At 52.5% G+C, this 24,272-nt stretch overlaps 1 protein-coding gene across 10 annotated transcripts in view; it reads left to right on the forward strand.

Annotated features, from left to right (window-relative positions):
* The window catches only part of ZNF516 (zinc finger protein 516), a 162,995-nt gene that overhangs the window by 133,256 nt on the left and 5,467 nt on the right, over positions 1-24,272 (forward strand). Inside the window, exon 5 of one of the 10 annotated variants that reach the window (XM_070049861.1) lies at positions 12,007-13,947. The exons of the other annotated variants lie outside the window; for them this stretch is intronic. Coding sequence (XP_069905962.1) covers positions 12,007-12,035 — 29 coding nt within the window. The 3' untranslated portion in view covers positions 12,036-13,947. The remainder of the gene's footprint in view (positions 1-12,006; positions 13,948-24,272) is intronic. 10 annotated transcript variants of the gene reach the window in all.

Here is a 24,272-nt window from a genome sequence, read left to right on the forward strand (position 1 = left end):
TTTCTTTTAGGCCCCTGGTGATGTTGCTACATCACCTCTGTTTTTTTTCTACCAGTAGGTAAATATAATTAACATCGATGCTTCCTGTATGGAATGTGTCTTTTTTTCTTTTGCATTTCTCCTTCTGGGTGTTTACTGAGGATCTCAAATCAGGAAGTTTGTATGCATCCTAAAATTGGAAAATGTCATAATTTTTACTTAATTTTTTTCTGGTTCTGCCTTTTGGAATTCCAGTGACATGTGAGTTAGAACACTTAACATTCTCCCTGAGGTTTTTGGGACACTGTGTTTCCCCCTTCTATTTTCTGTTCTTCGGATTGCTTCATTGTATCAATCCACTTTCCAGTTTACTGGGGGTTCTGCTCTGCTTGACCATATTCTGTCACGTTTGTTTCAGCTATGGAGCTTTTAGTTCTAGAATTCCCACTGGTTCTTGTTTTAATGGTTTCTATTATCTGTCATGCTTTTTAATTTTTTCATGTAGTATTACCACATTTTCCTTCAAGCTTTTGCATATATTTATTATGTCTTATTTGAAGTCATTTTCAGCTGATTCCAACATTTAGTCCATCTAGGGGTCATTTTTGATTGACTGCTTTTTCTCTTGACTATCATCCTTGTTTTTTTGCTTGTCTACTAATTGTTGATTGTGTGCTTGAAAGTGTGGGTATTACAGAAACTGGATTTTCTTACATTCCTTTAGATGATATCACAGCAATCAATTAACCTGGCTAAAATCAAGCTGCGGACCCTGTCTTGCTTGTGCCGGGCACCGGCGGAAACCTCTCGGACAGCTCCCGTTTTCTACCAGTGATCTGGGGCTTCCCTTTTGCATGTGTCAGTTGGGAGCCAGCTGAGGATGTGGTCAGGGCCCACAGCTGGGCTTGGAGCCCCATGTGCATGTCCTTGCCGTGGTTTTTCCTGTCACTGCCTGGCGCCCTGCTGGCCCCATGTTTTGTACTCTGACCCCGCGAGGCTGTGTTACCTGCCTTTTGGCCTATGACACAGGGGCCTCACCCTACTCGGATGGCTGTGTGCACTCCGTGAAAAGCCACATAATCCACATTGTTCCTGTGCTGTCCCCCCTCTCAAAGGCTGGCTCCTTTCCAGTTTCTGCCTTCTTTCTATCAATCTCTAATTATGTAGTTTTAATATTTTCCCAGGGTTTATACTTCTTATCTGTAAGAGATTATCTGAGTACAAGCTACTCTATCATTACCAGAAGCTGAATTCATGATCTCATTTTAGTTTTTTAATTATTGGTACAATTGAATATACTTTTATAAATTTTGTGCCATTTGACCTCATTTCTGGAAGTCTTAGTTAATTCCATTGCACTTCTGCTTTTTTTTTCTCATCAACCTGGAGTCCCTTGTATTTTATTTTATTTTTTTGCATGTTTTAGGTGCTGTAAATATTTCTTATTCTGTCTTCTTTATGATCTATTTTCTTAATGCAAATCTAGAGATGGAGAAAAATCAATACAGCTTGTTTGAGAACCAAAACAAGCAAATGTGTAATTAAATCTGACAACTTAGATTCAGGTTTCTCAAAAGAGAACACCAGGAGATGGCTCAGGTGCTTGGGCCCCTGCATCTGGAGGCCCAGATGCAGCTCCTGGCTCCTGGGTTCAGCCTCACTCAGCCCTGTCCATTGTGGCCATTTGGGGAGTGAACTGGTGGATGGAAGATTCTCTCTTTCTTTCTCTCCCTCCCTTTTTCTTTGTCCTTCTCTCTCTTTTTAAAAGATTTCATTTATTTATTTGAAAATAGATTACAGACACAGAGAGGGAGAGACAGAGAGAAAGGTCTTCCATCCACTGGTTCATTCCCCAGATGCTGGGCTGATCCAAAGCCAGGAGCCAGGAGCTTCTTCCAGGTCTCCCACATGAGTGCAGGGGCCCAAGGACTTGGGCCATCTTCTGCTTCTATCCCAAGCCACAGCAGAGAGCTGGGTTGGAAGTGGAGCAGCCGGGACTCATGCTGGTGCCCATGTGGGATGTCAGTGTTGCAGGCTGGGACTTTAACTCGCTGCACCACAGCACTGGCCCCATCTCCTTCTCTGTAACTCTTTCAGATAAATAAATAAGTCTTTAAAAAGCCAGTATTCACTTTGATCAGTGATATAAAATAAAATAAATACACACACTTAGTGTAGAATGAGATACCTAAGTGGAAGAAAAAGTAGCAGTGTTAAATTTTTAGTTTCAAAGATTGTAATCCACACTGTTATCAGCATGGGGTCCTAGCAAGGCATAGCTGTTTTGTTCACTTTCCTATTTTTTTTTTTTTTTGACAGGCAGAGTTAGACAGAGAGAGAGACAGAGAGAAAGGTCTTCCTTCTGCTGGTTCAACCCCCAAATGGCCACTATGGCTGGTGTGCTGCGCCGATCCGAAGCCAGGAGCCAGGTGCTTCTCCTGGTCTCCCATGCGGGTGCAGGGCCCAAGCACTTGGGCCATCCTCCACTGCACTCCCGGGCCACAGCAGAGAGCTGGCCTGGAAGAGGGGCAACCGGGACAGAATCCGGCGCCCGAACCGGGACTAGAACCCAGAGTGCCGGCGCCTCAGGCGGAGGATTAGCCTAGTGAGCCGTGGCGACGGCCTGTTTACTTTCCTATTATTCGAAGAATACTGCTACCTAAGTGCAGGTATGGGCAAATAAAAACACGAGTTGTGAGACCTTGGGCAGGTTCTCTGTCTCTGTCAAATGAGATTCAAACCGGCTGATTGGTGGAGTGATTGTGAGAATTAAAGGTGGCGGAGGGAGCACTTGGAACAGGACAGTAAGTGTGAAGACCCTGGGAAGTGGGTGGACTTTTCTCCTCTCTCGTGACCCGGGGAGAACAGAGGCCTTTTCTGTAACTGGTCTCTCTCAGTGAGATTGCCTATCTGCTCATGCGGTTTGAGGATGTGTGCATGAACTCTTTTTATCAATAGCAGAAATCTGCCCTTCATGAGTGCAGAACCTGTTTCCTCAATTCCCTTCCTCAGAGCTAGGGAAACAGTCCCCACTCTCTCTACATCAGAGTCCTTGGCATAGACCGTGGCTGTGCACGTCCCACGTGGTGACAAGTGGCTGGTGCTGTCGAGAGTGGCTGAGATGACCTCTGGCTTCTGACCTGGTTGGGAGGGTCACAGAATTTCCCATCCCAATCAAAGCACCTGGGAAATGAAATAAATAATAAACAAAAAGTCATAGTAAAACTTGAGTCCCTGTAGAGAAGGCTGTAGGAATAGCGAGTCCTGGTAAGCCCGGGGACGTGCTGCCCAAGGGTCGGGTGGGAACACCCACGTCTCCTTTGTCGGGGGTGGCTGGTGTGGCACAGGGCAGTCCTGCTGGGAACGGGGCCTGAGCAGGCCTGTGAGCCTTTGTCTCACTCTGTCCTCCAGCGAAGAGGCAGACCCCCGGGAGAGCAGAGCTCCAGGGCAGCCATCTCTGTCCCCAGGGCCACTCCTCTGTCTTCCTTAGATTTCCCCGTCCCGGGCCTCAGGACACGCCCTAAAGCTGGGCTTGCGCCTGTTTTCATGGCCCTTGTGCCCCGTCATCTTCCACCTGCAGGGAGCTGCTGGAGGGTGCAGCGGGCTGCCCCGTGCTCCCGCCACAGCCGGGTTTGCTGTGGAATGGGGGCTACCCCAGCCTGGGGGTACAGCGTCCCAGGCTCGTGCCCTCACCACACGTGACAGAGCCTCTGAGCCTCCTTCTCATGGGGACTGCCCTGTGGTGGCCTCCCTCTCCCACCTCTTCTCTCTGGACCCCTGACCTGACCCCTCTTCCAGCGACCGCTGCTGCCTCTTGCTGGAGTCAGAGCTGCTCCCTGCCCAGCCTCCTGGTGGACAGGAGACCAGGGATAGCCTCGGTGAGGAGGAGCCGGGAGAGGCACCTGGCTTCCTCCCGCTGAGTCCTTTTGGTCTAAACTGCACTCTCTGCACTTCTGGGCATCAGGTTGTAGTGAGCGGATAGACAGGGAGCGTGGGCGCACTTATTTCCTTGTTAAATCATGACCATTCCCAGAAGTGCACCATGCCCTGCCTTTATTTATCAGACAGAAGCAAGATAAGCAGGTGAGGAGGTGCCGCACCGGAGAGCATGCCCCCCCCCCCGCTTGTCTGGCTCCCTGGGGTCCTCTCGTCAGCTGTCTGTAGGCCCTGGACCCAGTGACTGAGAGTCTGTGTATGTAAAGGCTGGGCCTGCACAGCCGGGGCAGCCGGGGCCGCTGGGAACACTTTCTCATTATTTTTAAATTTATTTTATTTATTTGAAAGCTAGAGTTACAGAGAGAGGGAGGAAGGGGGGAGGCAGAGAGAGAGGGAGAGAGAGCAAGAGCGAGAGCGAGAGCGAGAGAGAGAGAGAGAGAATCTTCCATCTGCTGGTCCACTCCCCAAATGTCCACGACAGCCAGGGCTGAGCCAGGCTGAATCCAAGAGCCAGGAGCTTCTTCTGGGTCTCCCACATGGGCGCAGGGGACCAAGCGTGTGGGCCAAATTCCACTGCTTTCCCAGGCCATTAGCAGGGAGCTAGATTGGAAGTGGAGCAGCTGGGACGCAATACAACCCCCCTTATTCTTTTTTAAAAGATTATCTATTTATTTGAAAGGCAGAGTTACTGAGAGAGGGAGGAAGAGAAGGAGGAAGAGAGGGAGTATGTGGGGGGGGGTGGGAGAGGGAGAGAGAAAGAGGGAGGGAGAAAATGAGAACTGTCCATCAACTGGTTCACTCCACAAATGCCTGCAAGACTTGGCTGGGCCAGGCCAAAACCAGGAGCCAGGAACCCCATATGGGTCTCCCATGTGGGTGCAGGGGCCCAAACACTCGGGGCATCCTCTGCTGCTTTCCCAGGCACATTAGCAGGGAGCTGGATCAGAAGTGGAGCAGCTGGGGCTGGAGCCAGAGCCCGTGTAGGACGCCGGCGTCACAGGCGAGGGCTTAACCCACCGTGTAGCAGCGCTGGCTGAGGGCGTTCTTCCCCTGGGCACATTCTCCTCGGTGAGAGCTTTAGAAACCGCACGTCTGTATTCATCACCGCCAACCGACCACTGTGACGTACGCGTGTCAGTGGCATCCAGCAAGTTCTCAACGCCGAGCTGTCACCTCCGTTTAGTCTCCCCGTGAGGACCCAGGAGGACGCCTGGCGCCCGCTGGCAGGCTCCCGCCTTGTCTGCGCTCCTTGAGCCCTGAGCCCGCTCCTCTGCCTTTTTGTCTGCGGATTTCACGTTCACCGTGTGTGGGCCTTGTGTCTGGATTGTTCCAGTTAGCTAATGCTGCCGGGTCCCTCCCCCATTCCTTTATGCCTGGACGCTGCTCCCCTGTCTGCGCACACGACAGCGTCTGTATCCGCTCATCCCCAGTGCACACACAGGCGGTCTCTACTTGAATGACGCTGCCGTGAGCACGTGCACACGTGTGCTGGCTGCAGTACCTGTTTTTAACTCTTTGGGGTACAGACCTACAAGAGGCTGTTTTGAGGAAATGAGCATGGAACCAGTGGCATGGTGCATGTTGTATCTCTGATGAAAGAGGTGGGAGGAGCATGGTGGGAGTCTGTGTGTACCAGCAGCCCCCTGGGGTGTGGTGGGAGTCTGTGTGTACCAGCAGCCGCCCCGCATGTGTTCGGAGTCGGTGTGCACCAGCAGTCCCCCGGTGTGTGGTGGGAGTCGGTGTGCACCAGCAGCGCCCGGTGTGTGGTGGGAGTCGGTGTGCACCAGCAGCGCCCGGTGTGTGGTGGGAGTCAGTGTGCACCAGCAGCCCCTGGTGTGTGGTGGGAGTCAGTGTGCACCAGCAGCCCCCGGTGTGTGGTGGGAGTCGGTGTGCACCAGCAGCTCCCCCCCGGTGTGTGGTGGGAGTTGGTGTGCACCAGCAGCTCCCCCCCGGTGTGTGGTGGGAGTCGGTGTGCACCAGCAGCTCCCCCCCGGTGTGTGGTGGGAGTCGGTGTGCACCAGCAGCCCCCGGTGTGTGGTGGGAGTCGGTGTGCACCAGCAGCCCCCGGTGTGTGGTGGGAGTCGGTGTGCACCAGCAGCTCCCCCCCGGTGTGTGGTGGGAGTTGGTGTGCACCAGCAGCCCCCTGGCGTGTGGTGGGAGTCGGTGTGCACCAGCAGCCCCCCGGTGTGTGGTGGGAGTTGGTGTGGACCAGCAGCTCCCCCCCGGCGTGTGGTGGGAGTCGGTGTGCACCAGCAGCCCCCTGGTGTGTGGTGGGAGTCGGTGTGCACCAGCAGCCCCCTGGTGTGTGGTGGGAGTTGGTGTGCACCAGCAGCCCCTGGTGTGTGGTGTGAGTCGGTGTGCACCAGCAGCTCCCTGGCATGTGCCTGCTCCTTCACCCACAGTGGTGGGGTTGCTTGTTTGTTTTCTTTTGAATTAAATATAGGATTATGTGGCACAAAAATTCTTAAATTTATTTTTAAATGTTGGATTAAAACAAAATGCTCGTACCTTTTATGTCTATACACTGGCAGCAGAAACCAGCCCCACCAGGCATTAGCCCTTCCACTGTCTTTGCTGCAGACAGCAGCAGGCCCGGCGCCCTCACCCTCACCTGACTGTGGTTCCCTTATCCAGCCCCCCCCCCACCCCGGGCTCTAGTAATCACTATTTCAGATTCACATTGAATCCACATAAACTTCCACATAGGAGAATTTCCTTCCACATACGCAGTGTTTGCTTTTCTGGCTGGTTATTTTGTTTAACAGAATGATCTCCAATTCCATCCTTTTTAAAACAAATACCCAAATTCCACTCTTTGTGATGACTGGATAATATTTCATTGTGCGTATATGCCACATCTTCTTTATGCACTCAGCCGCTGATCGACATCTAAGTTGATTGCATATTTTTGACATTGTGAGTAGTGCTGCCATAAAGATGGGAGTGCAGGTGTTTTTTTAAGAATTATTTTATATAATTTTTTTTTATTTTTTAACAGGCAGAGTGGACAGTGAGAGAGAGACAGAGAGAAAGGTCTTCCTTTTTCCGTTGGTTTACCCTCCAATGGCCGCTGCGGCCAGCGCACTGCGCTGATCCGATGGCAGGAGCCAGGTGCTTCTCCTGGTCTCCCATGGGGTGCAGGGCCCAAGCACTTGGGCCATCCTCCACTGCACTCCCTGGCCACAGCAGAGAGCTGGCCTGGAAGAGGGGCAACCGGGACAGAATCCGGCGCCCCGACCGGGACTAGAACCCGGTGTGCCGGCGCTGCAGGAGGAGGATTGGCCTAGTGAGCCGTGGCGCTGGCCTTTTATATAATTTTTAAGTATTATTTCATTTGTTTGAAAGGCAGAGTTGCAGTGAGCGAGCGAGCGAGCGAGAGAGATCTTCCATCTGCTGGCTTATTCCCTGAATGGCCACAATGGCCAGGTCTGGGCCAGGCTGAAGCCAGGAGCCAGGAGCTTCTTCTGGGTCTCTCACGTGGCTGTCAGGGGCCCAAGCACTTGGACCATTTTCCACTGCTTTCCTAGGCACATTAACAAAGAGCTGGATCAGAAGCCATCAGACAGAACTCAAACTGGGGCCTTAAATAAGGGATGTCGGCATCCCAGGAGGAGGCTTTAGCCACTACGCCACAATGCTGACCCTGCAGGTATCTCTTTCAAATTCTGGTTCATTGCCTTTGGTTGCATCTCCAGAAGTGAGATACCAGAAGTGAGATCTGTTTGTTTTTCAAGAATCTTATTTAGTTCTCCATAAAGGCTGCTCTAATTTACAATTGCAGCAACACTGTTTTAGGGTTAATTTTTCTGCACAATCTCATCAACATTTGTGATTTTTTTGTCTTTTAATAATAATCTTTCTTTTTCTTCTTCTAAGATTTATGTATATGAAAGGCAGAGTTACAGAGACGCAGAGGCAGATAGAAAGAATTCTTCCACCTGCTGGTTCACTCCCCAAATGGTTGTAACAGCCAGAACTGAGCCGATCCGAGGCCAGGAGCCAGACGCCTCCTCTGGGTCTCTCACATGGGTGCAGGGGCCCAAACACTTGGGGCATCCTCCACTGCTCCCCAGGCCATAGCAAGAGCTGGACAGGAAATGTAGCAGCTGGGACTCAAACTGGTGCCCATACAGATGCTGGCTCTGCAGGCGGAGGCTTAGCTCACTGCCCCACAGCGCCGGCCCCGATAATAGCCTTTCTAGGTGGGAAGAGATGATGCCTCACTGGGGTTTTTAGTTGCATTTCCCTGACAGCCAGTGATGCTATGCATTTTTTCTCATGCTTTTGTTGGCCCTTTATTTTCTTCTTTTGAAGAATGTCTATTTTGCTGATGCTGTGGCAGAGCAGATAAAACCGCCGCCTGCAGTGCCGGCATCCTATATGGGCACTGGTTTGAGTCCCAGCTGCTCCTCTTCCAATCCAGCTCTCTGGTATGGCCTGGGGAGGCAGTAGAAGATGGCCCAAGTCCTTGGACCCCTGCACCCCCTTGAGAGACGTGGAGAAGCTCCTGGTTCCTGACTTCGGATTGGTCCAGCTCTGGCTGTTGCAGCCATTTGGGGAGTGAACAGCGGATGGAAGACCTCTCTCTCTCTCTCTTTCCTCTCTCTCTCCCTCTGCTTCTCTGTAATTCTGCCTTTCAAATAAATAAGTAAATCTTTTTTAAAAAAGATAAATATCTATTTACAGCCATTGTCCGTTTGAATTGGATTGTTCCTCTTGTCATTGTTACATTTTTTAGTTCTTTGTATATTTTGGATATTAACCTTTCATCAGATGCATAGTTTGCAAACGTTTTCTCTTATTCTTTTTATTTTATTTTTTTTTTAAGTTGACACAGTTAGAGAGTGAGAGAGAGAGACAGAGAGAAAGGTCTTCCTTCCGTTGGTTCACCCCTCAAATGACCACCACGGCCGGCGCTGTGCCGATCCAAAGCCAGGAGCTGGGTGCTTCCTCCTGGTCTCCCATGGGGTGCAGGGCCCAAGTACTTGGGCCATCCTCCACTGCCCTCCCGGGCCACAGCAGAGAGCTGGACTGGAAGAGGAGCAACCGGGACAGAACTGGCGCCCATATGGGAAGCTGCACCACAGGCGGAGGATTAACAAGTGAGCCGCGGCGCCGGCCCTTCTCTCGTCCTGTTGGTGTTCTCTTCTTGTTGTAGATGCCTCCTTGATGTGCAGAACTTCTCAGCGTGATGAAATCCCACTTGTCCATTTTTGCTTTCATTCCCTGTGCTTTTGGGGTCTTATCCAGAGAAACTGTTGCCTATGCCAATATCTTAGAATGTTTTCCCTACATGTTCTTATAGTATTTTTATAATTTTAGGTCTTAAATAAAGATCCATTTTGCATTGATTTTTATATTTTGCTCAAGGTAGGGTCTGGTTTCAGACCTCGCCTTTGGAAACCCAGTTCCCCAGCACCCTTTTTTACAGACACTGTACTTGGTCCAGGCAGTTTTCTTAGCTCCTTTGCAAAGTGAGCTGGCTATGGATGCGTGAGTTCATTCTGATTTTCTCTTCCATTGGTCTGTCTGTCTATTTTTGTGCCAGTATCATGCTGTTTTGGTGACAACAGCACTGTATTATGTCTTGAGTTCTGGTACTGTGATGCCTCCAACTTTGTTGTTATTAATGAAGATTGCGGTGCCTATTTGGGTCTTTTGTATTTTGATAGGAATTTTAGGATCTTTTTTCCCAATTTTGTAAAGAATGTCATTGGCATTTTGATGGAGATTGCATTGAATATATAGACTGCTTTGGGTAATATGGGCATTTTAATAATATGAATTCTTTCAGTCCATGAATATGAGATGTCTTTCAATTTTTTGTATGTATCTTCAATTTCTTTCATTAGTGTTTTGTAATTTTCCTTGTAGAAGTCTTTCACAATATTTGAAGGTCTTCAAATTTCTTGTAGCTATTGCAAATGAGAATACCTTATCTGTGAGTCCTTTGTTGATGTATAAAAATGCTAATGATTTTTGTGTATTTATTTTGTTTCCTGCAACCTTGCTGAATTCACTTGCCAGTTCTAATAGTTTTTTGGTGGAGTATTTTTTTCCTCCATATGTAAAATCTTGCCACTTCTGAACAGGAATAACTTGACTTCTTCTATTCCTATTTGTAAGCCTTCATTTCTTGTTTTAAATAATCCTTTTAAAAATATTTTTTAAAAATTTATTTATTTGAGAGGCAGAGTTACAGGCAGAGAGAGAGAGAGACAGAGAGAAAGGTCTTCCATTCTCTGGTTGACTCCCCAAATAGCCACAATGGCTAGAGCTGTGCTGATCCAAAGCCAGGAGCCAGGAGCTTCTTCCAGCTCTCCCATGTGGGTGCAGGGGCCCATACACTTGGGCCATCTTCCACGGCTTTCCCAGGCCACAGCAGAGCGCTGGATCCAAAGAGGAGCAGCCAGGACATGAACCAGCACCCATTTGGGATGCTGGCACCGCAGGCTTACCCTTCTATGCCACAGTACTGGCCCCAAACCTTTTATTTCCTTCTCTTTAATGGTTCTGGCTAAGACTTCCAGAATAAAAGTATTGAGTAAGATATTGAGTGAGGGGTGAGAGTGGACATCCTTGTCTGGTTCGTGATCGCAGAGGAATCGCTCAGTTTCCCTATTCAACGAGATGTTGGGGTGGGTTTGTCATACACAGCGTTCGTTGTGTTGGGATGGGTTTCTGCTACACCTAGCTTGCTCAAGGCTGTTTTTCTGAAGTCATGAATGGGTGTTATATTTTAGCCAACGCCCTTTTCTTCATCTATTGAGGTAATTATATGATTTCTATGCTTCGTTGTGTTGATGTGATGTGTTATGTGTATTGATTTGCATATGTTGAACCATCCCTGCTTCCCTGGATAGATCCCGTACGGTCTTGTTGAACGATTTTATGATGTGTTGTTGGATTTGACTTGCTAGTATTAGGTCAGGAATTTCTGCATGTGTATTCGCCATGGATATTGGTTTATAGTTTTCTTTTCTGTTGTATCTTTGATTTTGGAATCAAAATAACACAGGCTTCATGGGATGAGTCTGCAAGAGTCCCCTCCCTCTCAAGTTTCTGGAATAATTGGAGAAGAATGGGTTTTGGATTGGCAGAATTCAGGGACGAAGCCATCCGATGCTGGGCTTTGCTCTGCTGGGAGACTCTAGTGCTGATTCAGTCTCACCATGTGTCGTCAGTCTGTCCAGGTTTTCTGTCTTTGTGATTCAGTTTTGGTAACTATGTCTCCAGAAATTTATCCATTTCTTGTAGGTTTTCCAATTTGTTAGCATATAGTTGTTTATAATATTTTCTAGTGAGCCTTGTATTTCTGTAGAATCAGTTGTAATATCTCCTTTTTCATTTCTGATCTTATTTATTTGTGGCCTGTCTCTTTTGTGTCTTAGTTATTTTGGCTAATGTTTATCAACTTTGTTTGTCTTTTCAGAGAACCAACTTTTATTTCATTAAAATTCTGTGTTGTTTACAATTCCTGTTTTTTTTCTTTATTCTCTGTTTATTATTTCTCTCCTAAGATTTGGTTTGGTCTGTTCTTGTTTTCCAGGCCTGTGAGATGCATATAAACTTTCCTCTTACTATTGCTTTTGCTGCTACATCCCATACGTTTTGATGCGGTGTTTTCCATTTTTAGTACTTACAAAAAATTTTAAATTTTCCCTGTTGACTTCTCCAGTGACGCATTGTTAGCTCAGGCTTCTCATATGTCGACTGATGTAGGCTGGATGAGGGCAGAAGTGGGCGCCCACGCCACTCCCCAGCACACACCCCTCCCCACACTTGTTCAGTCAGACGCTCATCCAGGCCTGCTCTGAAGGGTTGATGCAGGTGCCGTCAAGGGAGAGCGTCTGGTGGGTCTGGCTTGCTCGGCAGAGCTCTGTCCCAGAAGGCTCAGGCCTCCTTACGCCAGACTCCAGTGAGCAGCTGTGTCCACGGCTCTCCCATCGCCATCCCAGCCTGTCCTCACTGCCTGCCCTCCAGACTTGAGTCAGTTATCCAGCCCCACAGTCCCACTGGGCGAGTCTCAGCACCACCAAGTGCAGGGCAAATCTCTGTATCCATCTGCACGCCTGTCTGTCTCTTCTACAGCTGCTGTTTTCTGGTTGGATCCTAACTGACGGCTGAACAACAGCTCGGCATGGCTACAGTCTCCCAACAGGGCCAAGCCCACGACCGCTTGATGACGGCTCAGGTGGGAACGGAAGCAGACAGACGGCTCCTGAGCTTTCCGAGGTATCAAAGGGTACGTCAGCGATTGCTGCTCTCAGGAGGTCCTGAGAGCGACCACAGCACACCTGGGAAGCTGACAACTGATTGACACTTTCCACAAACACTGATGGCGGCTTCTGCTCCTGGGACAATCCTCTGTGCCTGCCAGCAAGTGTGGCCAAGCATGCAGGAGACTGCAAGGCAGACAGGAGAAGGCAGACTCCACAGTGACCGGGGGACCTGAGGAACAACACGGCCTTGGGGTCTCTGGACTCTCCCTCTGCCAAGCACATTCCAGACTTGGGGCTGGAGAAGCCAGCAGGAAACTCCAACGAGCTCAGACCCAATAGCCACAACCACACCTGCTCGCTCGCTCACTCGCTTGCTCTCTCTCTCTCATCAAAGAGAAGGATGGGGGCAGTGGGGAAGACAGGAGCTCTTAGACAGTAATTATTCAGCCAACGCTACAGAAAGCATGTGCGCCTGTCCTCACCCCACCCACGCCAGTGGGGAACCAGGGTGTCCGTAAGCAGGTGGCTCGAGTCCTGGCCGGCGTGAGTCGGAGATGCTGTGTGGCAGCTGTGAGTCTCACCCCGGCTGTGTTGGTGAAGACGCGTGGGGAACACAGATGTCCACCGCTGCCGTGGACTGAGCTGTGTCTCTACCCCCAGCTCATCTGTTGAATCCTTAACCTCAGTGTGATTGTGCTTAGGGAAGGAGCCTTGAGGGGGAGATTAAGGTTAGATGAGGCCCTATGGATGGAACCCTGGAACCCGGACCCAGTGAGAAAGCACACAGGAGAGGCCACGTGAGGACACAGCCAGGAAGAGAGCCCCCAGCACCCCCGACCACACAGCTGCCTCGATCTCACACCTGCCGCCTCCAGAGCCAGGACAAAGCAGGTGTCTGCCGCTCTGTATCCCTTTGTGGACGCAGCCGGGGGCAACTGGACCCCCATCCTGGCCCGCCTGGTTTGATGTCAGAGTGGACCCAGTGGAAGGACATTTATCATCACCATGGTAACAAGGCTCCTCCTCCCCGTGGATCACTGAGGTGGTGCAGAGACTAATCACTGGGCCCTGCGACCCCTGGTAGACAAGGGGCCTCTGGGAAGGAGGAAACCCCCTCCCGCGTAACTGGCAGCCCTCGGGACAGACAATATTCCAGTGGACGGGCAGGGGAAGGGGGACGCTACAGGGAGCTGGAGCAAACTCCATAAGGAAGCAGACAGGAAGACGTGTGATAGAAACGGGCAAACATCCTGAACAGGCACTGCACCCAACAGGGCACGCTGAGGGCAGGGGCACCTTGGAAAGGTGTTTAGCACCATTGGCCAACAGCGAGGCACAAACTAAAACCATGGCGAAAGGGCACTGCCTTTACCAAAGCGGCAAAAATAAGAGAGACCGTGCCAACATCTGGTCCTGGTGAGGCTGTGAGGAAGCGAGGTCATCCCCACTGCGCAGCCGCTCTGGGACCGTCCGAGTTTCGTCACAAACTGCACGTACGTTTACCATGCAGTCCAAGTCACACTGAATTCTGCTTCCCTGCAAGAAATGGAACTGTTTCCACACAAAAACTGCACGTGGATGTTTACCGCAGCTGCCTTCATAGTAACCGTACACGGAGAGCGGCCAGATGGTCAAGGCTGAAGGCTGCAGCCACTGATGGTGCACTCCCTCCAGGGACCGCGGCTCAGCAGGAAGCGAGGTTCATCGGTAAACGCAGCCTGGACCCACCTCCAGTTCCTCCAAGTCCCTCCTGTTTGACTACATTGACATAATGTCCTTGAAATGGCAAAATTATAGAAACGGCAGCTAGGTGAGTGGTTTCTGGGGACAGAGGACACGGTGGGGGCTCGGGGGCCATGGGTGTGGCTGCAAAAGGGGGAGGGACATTTGTGGGAGTGGAAATATTCTCGTCATGACACATCACGGTCGCCACCCGGGTGCCAATCCCACACTGTAGTTTTGTGAGATGTTTGTATTCAGGGCAACAGGTGAAGACTACAAGATGTCTCTAGGATTTCTTTCTTTTTTTAAAAATTTTTATTTATTTGAGAGGTAGAATTACAGAGAGAACAGGAGACAGAAAGTTATTCCATCCACTGGTTCACTCTGCAAAAGGCCGTAACATCCAGAGCTGGGCAAATCTGAAGCCAGGAGCCAGGGACTTCTGGGTCTGCCATGTGGGTGCAGGGACCCAAGGACTTGGGTCATCTTCCACTGCTTTCCCAGGCCATAGCAGAGAGCTGGATCAGAAGAGGAGCAGCCGGGACTCGAACCAGCACCCATATTGGCTACCAACACCATAGGCGGAGGCTTAGCCTACTATGCCACCACACCAGCTCCTCTATTATTTGTTATTGCCACCTTCAAATCTATAGTTATCTCAGCACAGAAAGATAATTACAGCAATAATAATATTATTATGGAAATTTGTAGGATTACTAATAGGTCGTGCGGGCTCCTATCACTTCTAACACGCAGTGACCCTGGTCCCCATGCCATGGAGTGCTCACTGGAGGTTTGGGACTCCTCCGTGAGGGGCACCCGGATGTCTACCACCACTTCAATTCTTGGGATGCCCCTCATCAGCCTGAAATGTGGGAAAGGCCGGGAGGAAGCCCCCACCTCTCTCGCTCTACTGCAAAATCTGATTTAGCCCTTGCCACAGAATCCCAAGATGGAGACGCAAGCCAACATGAAGCCACTCTGCACAGCCTCCGCGCAGCCCAGACTCAGCCTCCTGTGGCCACGTGGGAAACTCTCGCGTCTCCGGACAGAGGGGCCCGTGGGTCGGCACAGCGGTCTGGGGAGCCCTCAGGACAGGGCCCGCTAGCGTGTGACTCGGGAGGCTGGGCAGTCACTTCGGCTTCCTTATTCCAGAGGACTGATTATGGATCAGCTGGCAATATCTTTGGGACCTAGGAACTCTGCGTAGTTCAGCTGGTGACGTATTTTTAGTATCAACAGGAAAGCATAGCCCAGGTTTTGCAAACTTTTTCTCACTCTGTGGAACTGTTTGTGGATTTGTGTGTGCCCACTGGTCATCCATTTGTTTATTTGACAAACGCTGGCTGGATATTAACAATACGGCCTTCTGACCTCATATTATCACACACGGTCTTGAACTTGCACATCCAGATTTTTTACGTAGGGCTTACGTTTTTGGGAAACAATCATCCCAATAGTGAGAAACAGACGCAAGGTAACAAAGATGTCAAACGCTCCTGATATCCTGCACGCATAGACGTGACCTCAGATCCCGGGCGGGGGCCGTTACAGGGTGAAGGGAGCAGACCCCGGCCCACAGCTGCGCTCACCAAACGAAGGGGCCAGGGCCGGCTTGTGTCACATTTTTATTTCAAAAGCTTCCCTGTGGTGACTCCACATTTGCTGGGTTTCATTTTCAAATGAGACCTCTGGTGTGTGTTAAATCTCCTAAATTCTTTTTATTTTGATGACTATTATCATTACTTTTATGGCTACTTTTTCTACAAATGTAGAATTGGTTAAAATGTCCTCAAATTCTGCCGGACTTGACATGCTTGTGCTGAAAAATGCATGCAATGATTAACTAATACATGACCTGCTTTGTCTGTGGTTATATTCAATTTCCTGTTTATGTAAAAGTGTGTGTTCTGTGCAATAATTTTATTTAGTTTCTTATTCATTTTCTCCTTCCTTATCAACATTTAATTTAATCCACCACTCGGAAATTTTCACGGACCCATTTTTCTCCTTCCTGGACCAAACTTGCTGGAGTTGAAGTGCTGTTTCCCTGTCACCTCCCACAGAAGTCGTCATGTGGCGAGATGCTAATGGGATTTGACGGATGAAGGGCACACAGGTGTATCATCCAGCTCGGATTGGCAGCTCTCTGCCCTGCACCACACACACGCGCACACACACGCACACGCACAGCCAGGCCTGATCAGACTTCCATTTGGTTGAACTTGGCAATGATTTTGAAATGTTGACAACTGTCAAATTAAGATCACCCAAGCCATTTCACAGGCTCAGATTTGGATGCAGGTCTCAGAACAGAAGGAGAGAGCGGCTGGCTACTGCCCAAGTGGCTTCACCATCGATCATCCAGTTAGCTGCGCTTCCGGAGACGAGGGAACCCAGTGCGGGGAGGTCGGCTCGCGGCTCTGGAAGGCAGCTCTGAGCCCGGCATTGAAAACACGCAGGGGGAGCGTGGCTGGGCTCGGTTTCTCCTCCCTCGTCTGTCCTGCCTCCTCTCTGTCTCTGTCCCCTTCTTCTCCCTCGCCCGGGAGGCACATTCCTGTCTTTTGGTGCTGCGTGGTGCGGTGGGATCCCGGCTCTCGCATTCCCTGGGGGGCTGGGTTGCCCGTGCTCTGCTGGTGTTGTTTCCCATCGTGTGTTTCAAGGTTATGCCCCCTTTGCGTTGTCAGTCCCCGTGAAAAGGCTCGCTTGTTTATCCTCTTCTTGATTGTACTCTTCGTAGGAGCGATGCCCGCACGCTGTCGGCTTTGGTAGGCATCTCGGCTCCCAGCACAGCGGTCTGCGGGGTCCAGCGCCTTGGCCAGGGACGCCCGTGCTTGGGAATACGCAGATATTAAGTGCATGAGAATGAAACAGCATCTTCTCTGAGAATTCAGCTGGTGTTCGCTGACTTGCCGTCGTCATCGTCCTTTGTAGGGTTTGCTGTGTTGTCTCTCAGTAAACTCACTCAGCTGACGTTTTGCTGGATCCTTTTAGTTACAAAACGCACCGCTCGGGCTCTGAGCGACGTCCAGTTGACCACCCAGAAGTCGCCTGTGTGCTTCGTGCAGGACGCTTACAGCGTGGGTTGGGAAGCTGCGGCCATCGGCACTTTCCCAGGTCCGTTGATCCAAGGCAGCGGTCCCAGTATCTTCGAATCAAGCGAGCAGAAGAAATGAAACCCACAAACGAGCGTCCCCAGCTAAACCAGAGCAACCAAGGTCCGAGCCAGAAGCCGGTCCAGTCACACTCTTTTTTAAATCACCTCATTTATTTGAAAGGCAGACTTACAGAGAGGGAGGGAGAGAGAGGGGCGGAGGTCGTCCATCGGCTGTTCACTCCACACATGCCCCAGGAGCTTCCTCTGGGTCTCATGTATAGTTGCAGGAGCCCAAGCACTTGGCCATCTTCCACTGCTTTCCCAGGCCGTTAGCTGGGAGCTGGATTGGAAGTGGAGCGGCAGGGACTCGAACCGGTGCCCTCATGGGATGCCGGTGTTGCAGGCAGTAGCTTTCCCCGCTACGCCACAGCGCCAGTCCCTGGTAATGCTCTCAATGAGCTGAAATCTCAGGCCTCCGTGTACCTGACGGAACAGCCCTGTGGTCAGTCTGGGTCCCCTGCGTGTGGAGTGAACACGCCTCCTGGTGGGCGGTCGTGAGCCCTCGCCACGTCTGGAGCTCGGGGAATTCCCTTTGTAGGTGTGGATTGGAAGCTGCCCGGATGACGGGACATAAAATGTCCACATAATTGCTTAAAAGCAGGGCGTGTGGTTGAAGAGCAGCATCAGGCAGTAACGTGGACGCGTCGAGTGGCTGTGCTGGGAGACACCGTCACATGCCCCCTGCGTGTGGGACACAGGGCGGGACGCAGCCCACGGGCGCCGCCGCCCCTCGCATGCCAGCTGGTGTGAGGGACCCTGACGCCACACACCCCTGCCTCAAGTCTGACCTTGACTTTCAGAGCTTGAACAGGGCCGAGGATTTCCTTGAGGCACCAGCTACTGGATTTTCTTTTCCTGCATTTGGGAGCCAGCGCCATAGCCAGCCAGGAAGGCCCAGGATAGAAACAGGGCGTCTTAGCTCAGGCCGGCCATGCAGTGCCTCGTGCCAGGGCAGTGGGGCGGAAGGACGGAATGTCAGACACACCAGAAGCTGCTGTTGGTGACCGTGCTAGACATCAGCCCGGGAGCCACCGTCTGCACAGACCAGTGCGTAACTGTTTTCTCACTCTGTTTTGTGCAGTGCACGACCTGAACCACTGCTGTGGGGCCTCAGGGTGGGACGAAGCCCTCTGCTTGGAGCTCAGCAGGCCTTGTCCCTAGAGGCACCGGCTCCTGCCCTTCCACAGCTAGGCTAACCTGCTCCTGCCCAGAGGGGCAGGATTACCGCAGGCTGATGAGAGAGAACTGGAGTTGGTGGCAGGGCTGACCCTGAGGTTCTTGGTGTGTGGGACGCAAGTGTGTTCTCTCTCTTTCCAATATTCTCTGTTGGGAAAAAAATCGGTGATGGTGATGTCCCCAGTCCTCACATTGGCAGATTGTCTTCAAGGTGAATTACGCTGTTGTGATAACACCTAGAATGGGAGCCTCGGCACTGGGCAGGTGGGCGCGCCAAGGAGGCTGGAACTGGGCCCCGATGCCGTGTTCAGGAGGTCAGGTTTAAAGGGGGCTGGCCTTGAGGTCACGCAAATCCGCATCTCTTTGGGTTCATGAGCGGGTGTGGGAACTCCCCGTATCCCTGCCTCACAATTTGTGTTTTGTAAAGTTAAAATTAAAAGAGATACAATGCAAGAAATTAAAAACAATGTAATACATATTTAAACTACAAATAAGGAAGCGTATTGTGCCCTGCTTTAATGAAATAGCGGAGTCCCTCACAGATTCATGGAAGAATGGGATTAAAGAGAAAACTTGGTTTTGTTGCTGCAAATTTTTGAAATCCCCCAATAGATTCTTCATGATCTGCATTTTCCACAAAGACTCCTGGTCCTTTTACAGTTTTCCCCACCACCAGGGACGCGGGAAGTGTCCAGAGTCGGAAGTCCTTGCTCAGGGACCTCCACACCGTGAGAAGCAGCGCGAGGGCTGGGAGCCGCAGGAGTGGGGGACAGGAGTGTGCACCTGCGTCCCGGCCCCCGCTCTCTGTGCCTGGACGAGGGCGCGCGCTGACCGACGGCGCCTCTCCTCTCCTCCTCGGCAATGCTCGCATACAGGGTTCAGGGCTCACCACAGTTGCCCGCTACACTGGAGAAGAGTCTGTGTGTGTGTGTGAATGAAGGATAGGACTGCAGTTTCCCAGCAAACTCGCCCTGGGTGGGAGGGAAGCTGGCAGGCCTGCGGACCGCGAGGCCAAGCCCAGCAGGGAAGGCGAGGTTCGGGTGGGCGCATTCGTGGGTCCTGGCAGCAGCTCGCAGAGTCCCAGATGTCTCCTGGCTGATGGATGAGTAGTGACAGGGCTGGATGCTCTCGGACAGCTTGTGCGATCACAGCGGAGGTTTGAGGAGCGGCTGTCACGGGCTCCAACCACAAGATGTCACTAGCACTGCTCGCTGCCCGCTGTGTGGTGATGGCGCGTGGCTGCTCCTCCAAGGAGCCGGTTGCCTGCGATTCTCCAGTACTCGGTTCTTAGTGAAGGTGAGGACGCACACAGGGGCCCCTTTCTTGTCTAAACTCATGCAGATCACAGTATCACTTACGAATGCGCGGGTACCCTGTAGGTGCAGGCAGGGGAGCCGTGAGCAGGGTGACGGGGATTCACAGATGGCGCCGGGAGGAGCACACGCAGGGGCTGCGGTCACCAGGGATGCACCGGCGGCTTGCGTTTCCAGGCACAGGAGCTGAGCGAGTTTGCTGCCAACACCGTGGCGGGGAAGGGCGTGCCGGCTGTTGCCATTCAAACACAGCCCAAACGCCCGTCCTCAGCCGGGGCTCCCTCAGTGCCACCAGGAGCTGTCCCTCTGCCTCCTTTAAAAGGATTGATTGATTTGAAAGGCAGAGCGAGAGAGCAAGAGCGAGAGAATCTTCCATCTGCAGGTTCACTCCCCAATGACTGCAATAGTGGGGGCGGGGCCAGGCTGAAGCCGGGAGCCTGGAGCTCCATCCGGGTCTCCCACAGGGGTGGTGGTGGTGGGGGGGGACAAGCACTGGAGCCGTCATCCAGCACTCTCCCAGGTACGTTAGCAGGGAGCTGGATTGGAAGCGGAGCAGCTGGGACTTGAACTGGCGCTCCTACATGGGATGCCGGTGTGGATGCCAGTGTCACAGGACGCACCAGGACAGGGCCTCGCCCGCGACCTCTTGAGTTCCCCTATGCGGGCTGCTTTTCTCATGGGCGTCCTCCCAGCCCATTCCTTGGGATGTCACTCCCGAGCCCCCACTCCCGCCCCACCATGCTCTGGCCTGCTGGTGTCACACGCAACACCCAGCGATGCCTGGTCTCCTTACGCCCCCCACCCCCGCCAGCATGAATCTCACATTTTTTGCACCAAAGTAAACTCATCTCTTAATTCCGTTCTCCACAAGCTTTTTGAAGACCACCCGTTGATCTGGGGCAGTGTGCAGCTTGTGGTTCTGCCCCCTCTCTGGCCGCCCCCTCCCCGGGGTAGCAGGACAAAGATGGCGAGGGGTTGAACTCGTCAGGCTCGGCAGGGGATCGTGGTCCTGCCTGGATGACGTAAATGGCGATCCCCGCCAGTCACATCCATCGTCCGTGCAAACTTCCTCGGCCCCAACGAGGGGTGAACCAGTGAACAGAGAGAGAGGGAGAGGCAGAGAGAGAGAGAGAGGTCTTCCATCCGCTGGTTCACTCCCCAGATGGCTGCAACAGCTGGAGCTGCGCCAATCTGAAGCCAGGAGCCAGGAGCTTCTTCCAGGTCTTACGTGTGGGTGCAGGGTCCCAAGGACTTGGGTTGTCTTCCACTGCTTTCCCAGGCCACAGCAGAGAGCTGGATTGGAAGTGGAGCAGCTGACACTTGAACTGGCGCCCATATGGGATGCCTGCACCACAGGTGGCGACTTTACCCGCTATACCACAGTGCTGGCCCCTGGTATAAGAGCTTGAAATGGAGTCTGAGTGTCAGTGTGCATGGGTGGCACTGGATTGGATCTGCAGGCAGCAGCTGCTGCTGTGGTCCAGGTGTGGACCCAGGAAGGTGTGGGCCTGGCAGTGCTGGTCACAATGAGACACTTGAGAGCTGCAGCCTTCAGGGCTGAGGTTTGGTTGGGCGTGGAGTGCGGGTGCAGAGGCTCGAGGGGAGAACCTTCGGGTCTCAGCACGTGGGTGGGGTCAGAGCCAGTGGGCAGGACGTGATCACGCACGGCGTCAGTGCACTGGGATGGGGGTCTGGTTAATCACGGTTTCTGGGGACCTAGGGTGAAGACCACAACACCTGAGCCAAGAATTAGGGGGACGGGTGAGCTGGGCTTTAGGGTTAACCAAGGGGAGGGTTTTCAGCAGCGGTGCCTGGCTCACGGCACTAGACACATGCTCGGGTACCGTCCCGTGAACCTGCTAACCTACACACAGCACAGACCCAGGTTTCTCTTGCTTTCGATTGAATGGATTGGATTTTTCAGGAAGTGATGGTGGGGCGTGGTTTGAGTTAAAGCCATAGGTGAGCTCACAGGACACGGTGACCCCTGGAAATGGGGAGTTGTTGGTGACAAAGCACTGTTAGCAGTCCCGAGGGCAGGTCATAGCTGCTAGCTTGCTAAGTGTGGACGTACATACAACGCAGGTTGGGTGTCTACAGCTTTGGGAGGTGATTTGAAAATTGTGTTCTTGTTGACTGCTACGTGGGAGCCATGCTCTTCAGATGAGCGTGTGAGCCCAATGGACACTCTAGTCTGTGACCAGGGACGTGGTGAGAATAGCGGCAGTCTTGGCGAGATCTGCACTGGTGACAGTGGCATGGATGAAGTGAACTATCAGTGACTTCTAATTGAATGTTAGTCTTAAAAAGTGAACTCTGTGACTTAACTTTGATTGGCACCCCAGTACTCTCGCGTGGGTGAGGAGTGACCTGGTACGCAGCTGTGAGTTCCTGGGACGCATCAGGGCATCTTGAAGGGCCAAGGGTGATTTTAGGACAGGGGAGAGAGTTTGGGCTCTGATTGCAAGCAAGCTCGCTTTTGAATTCTTGCTCTTTCTTGGCTATGCAACTCTGAGTGCTTTGCCAAAAACTCTGAACCTCACATCCGTCATCCGTAAGACAGCAACAGCATTACTTACCTCAAGCTGGGGGCAGAGGTGAAAGGGAGGAAGAGTGGGGGGTGCCTGGGGTAGCCGCTGCTTCCCAGCAGGTGCGCCTAAGTCACTGCTCCAGAGAAACCATCCAGAATGTTGACTGAAGACCAGCTTACACATGGAATGATGCTGTAAAAAGAATACAGAATTTGGAGATGCAGACCCAATTCTGCGCCGATTCACGGAGCAGGGAGATCTTGGGTGTTATGTTTGCTTCTCGGTGGTGCCTGGGCCACCACGCTGGCTCGGTGGGGTTGATGCAGGCGGGGGGCGCGGGGGCTGACGAATCACTGAATTTATATCACACGTAAACTCGGCGGAACCAGACTCACGCTGCTTGCTGCTTTTTGCTTACGTTGGAGTTCTCTGTGGCGTTTTCATCATGGAGAAGAGGCAGTGGTTGGTTCCCGTGATGCCAGGGATGCCAGGGTGGGCACACTAAGTCCCTCGAGTGTCCAGGGCCGGCCTGTGTGGCACCTGGAGCTCCTGATCTCACCTGTGGTCCTGAGGCCTCCCTGGCCCTGCCCCGTTCTTACGTGTTTCCTCTTCCTGGTTGAACTGCCTGTCTGCCGGTCCCCAGTGGCTTTAATTGTATGTGCCACATTTTTGACACTTGCTCGTACAGACTTGTGCGGCTGCTCCATCTAGAATGTTCTTCGGTCTAAGGCGTGTGCAGGGCCCTTGCACAGCTCTCTGGTCAGCCGGCGTTGACCTGTAGCAGGAGCTGAGTGTGTGCGACCTTCAATGCAGGACAGAGCGCAGGCTGGCACGGCGACCTTGCCCAGGGAGCTGGGCCCTCTCGGCGAGGCTGAGGCTGGGGAGAAGTGGAGTCGCTCGGGCTGACGCAGGCGTTGAGTGGGAGACTGCAGGGAGCCCTTCCCACAGGAGCTGGGCGTGCCTGGGAAGAACCCAGGCTCCAGTGAATCCCAGAGCCCCCAAACCGCTTCTGGGGCCACACTCACGCACTTGAGCATGGCTGGTGCCACGTGTGGGCGTGAAGCTGGCGGGACGCACGGGCCCGCTCTGCTGGGAGCTGCAGGATCGGAGCTGGCCCCAGCCCTCCGGGGCTCTCGCTCCAGCTCCCTCATTCCTCTTAGTGGCTTGGCTCTGAATTTTCCAGCATGAGCAGACACGGCAGAGCCGAGCCTTCTTCCAGGGGGACACACTTGCTTGTTCTTCACAGGTAAGCATTAAAGATTAACGCTGGATGTGAAAATCCTGTTAGGATGAGGTTCCCCCTCCCTCCCTCTCTCCGTTCTTTTTCTGCTTTGTTTGTCAGTACTGCAGGAAATGGAGAATGAGTGGCGGTGCCACCGGCCTCTGCTTTCCAGACTGGAGTCACAGGGAGATCAGGAGGCTCCGCCTGCTGAGGGCGGGGCTGGCACGGGGTCTGCTCCAGTCCCCGCCCCCAGCTCCTCTCCACGTAGACATGTCTGTGATGCAGGCCCAGGGCAGCCGGGCCTCTCCTGCAGCCACGGGAGCTGCAGCTTTCCCCGTGGGCTTTGCAGGGCTTTATTCTCCTCCTCCTCCTTCTTTTTCTTCTGCAGATTTGTTTGTTTATTTGAAAGGCAGAGCTACAGAGAGGGGGAGACCCGAGAATCTTCCATCAGCTGGGTCACTCCCCCAGTGACCCCAATGGCTGGGCTGTGCTAGGTCGAATCCAGGAGTTTCCTTAGGGTCTTCCACGTGGGTGCAGGGACCCAAGCACCTGGGCCATCTTCTACGGCTTTCCTGGGCCATAGCAGGGAGCTGGATTGGAAGTGGAGCCACTGGGACTCAAACTGGTGCCCGTATGGGATGGAATTGGGCACCACTGACAACAGCCTCCCCACCAAAGGCTGCTGGCACTTAGGTCGGATGCATGTGAAGCTTGGAACTCATCTTGGCCTCACAGTGCAGGGGGTCTGTGCTGAAGTCGGGGGATGGGGGGCCGGGGCCGCGCCCTGGGTGCTCTCCTGACATGCGGGTAGCCCGGCCACTGGAGAGCATCCTGGCCAGCACCCCCACAGCGTGGCCCTCCCCAAGGAGGACCTGGCCAGGGACATCGGACCCCATACATCAGGGCTGCTCTGGTTAAACCAGGTAGGATGGCAAGTCGGCTATTAGCTGCCTGTGGTGATGCAGATACTAATTGTGAGACAGATACACTCCTCCGAGATCCATCACCAGTTGT

Source organism: Oryctolagus cuniculus, chromosome 10 (assembly GCF_964237555.1).
Source record: "Oryctolagus cuniculus chromosome 10, mOryCun1.1, whole genome shotgun sequence".
Taxonomy (NCBI): Eukaryota; Metazoa; Chordata; class Mammalia; order Lagomorpha; family Leporidae; genus Oryctolagus; species Oryctolagus cuniculus.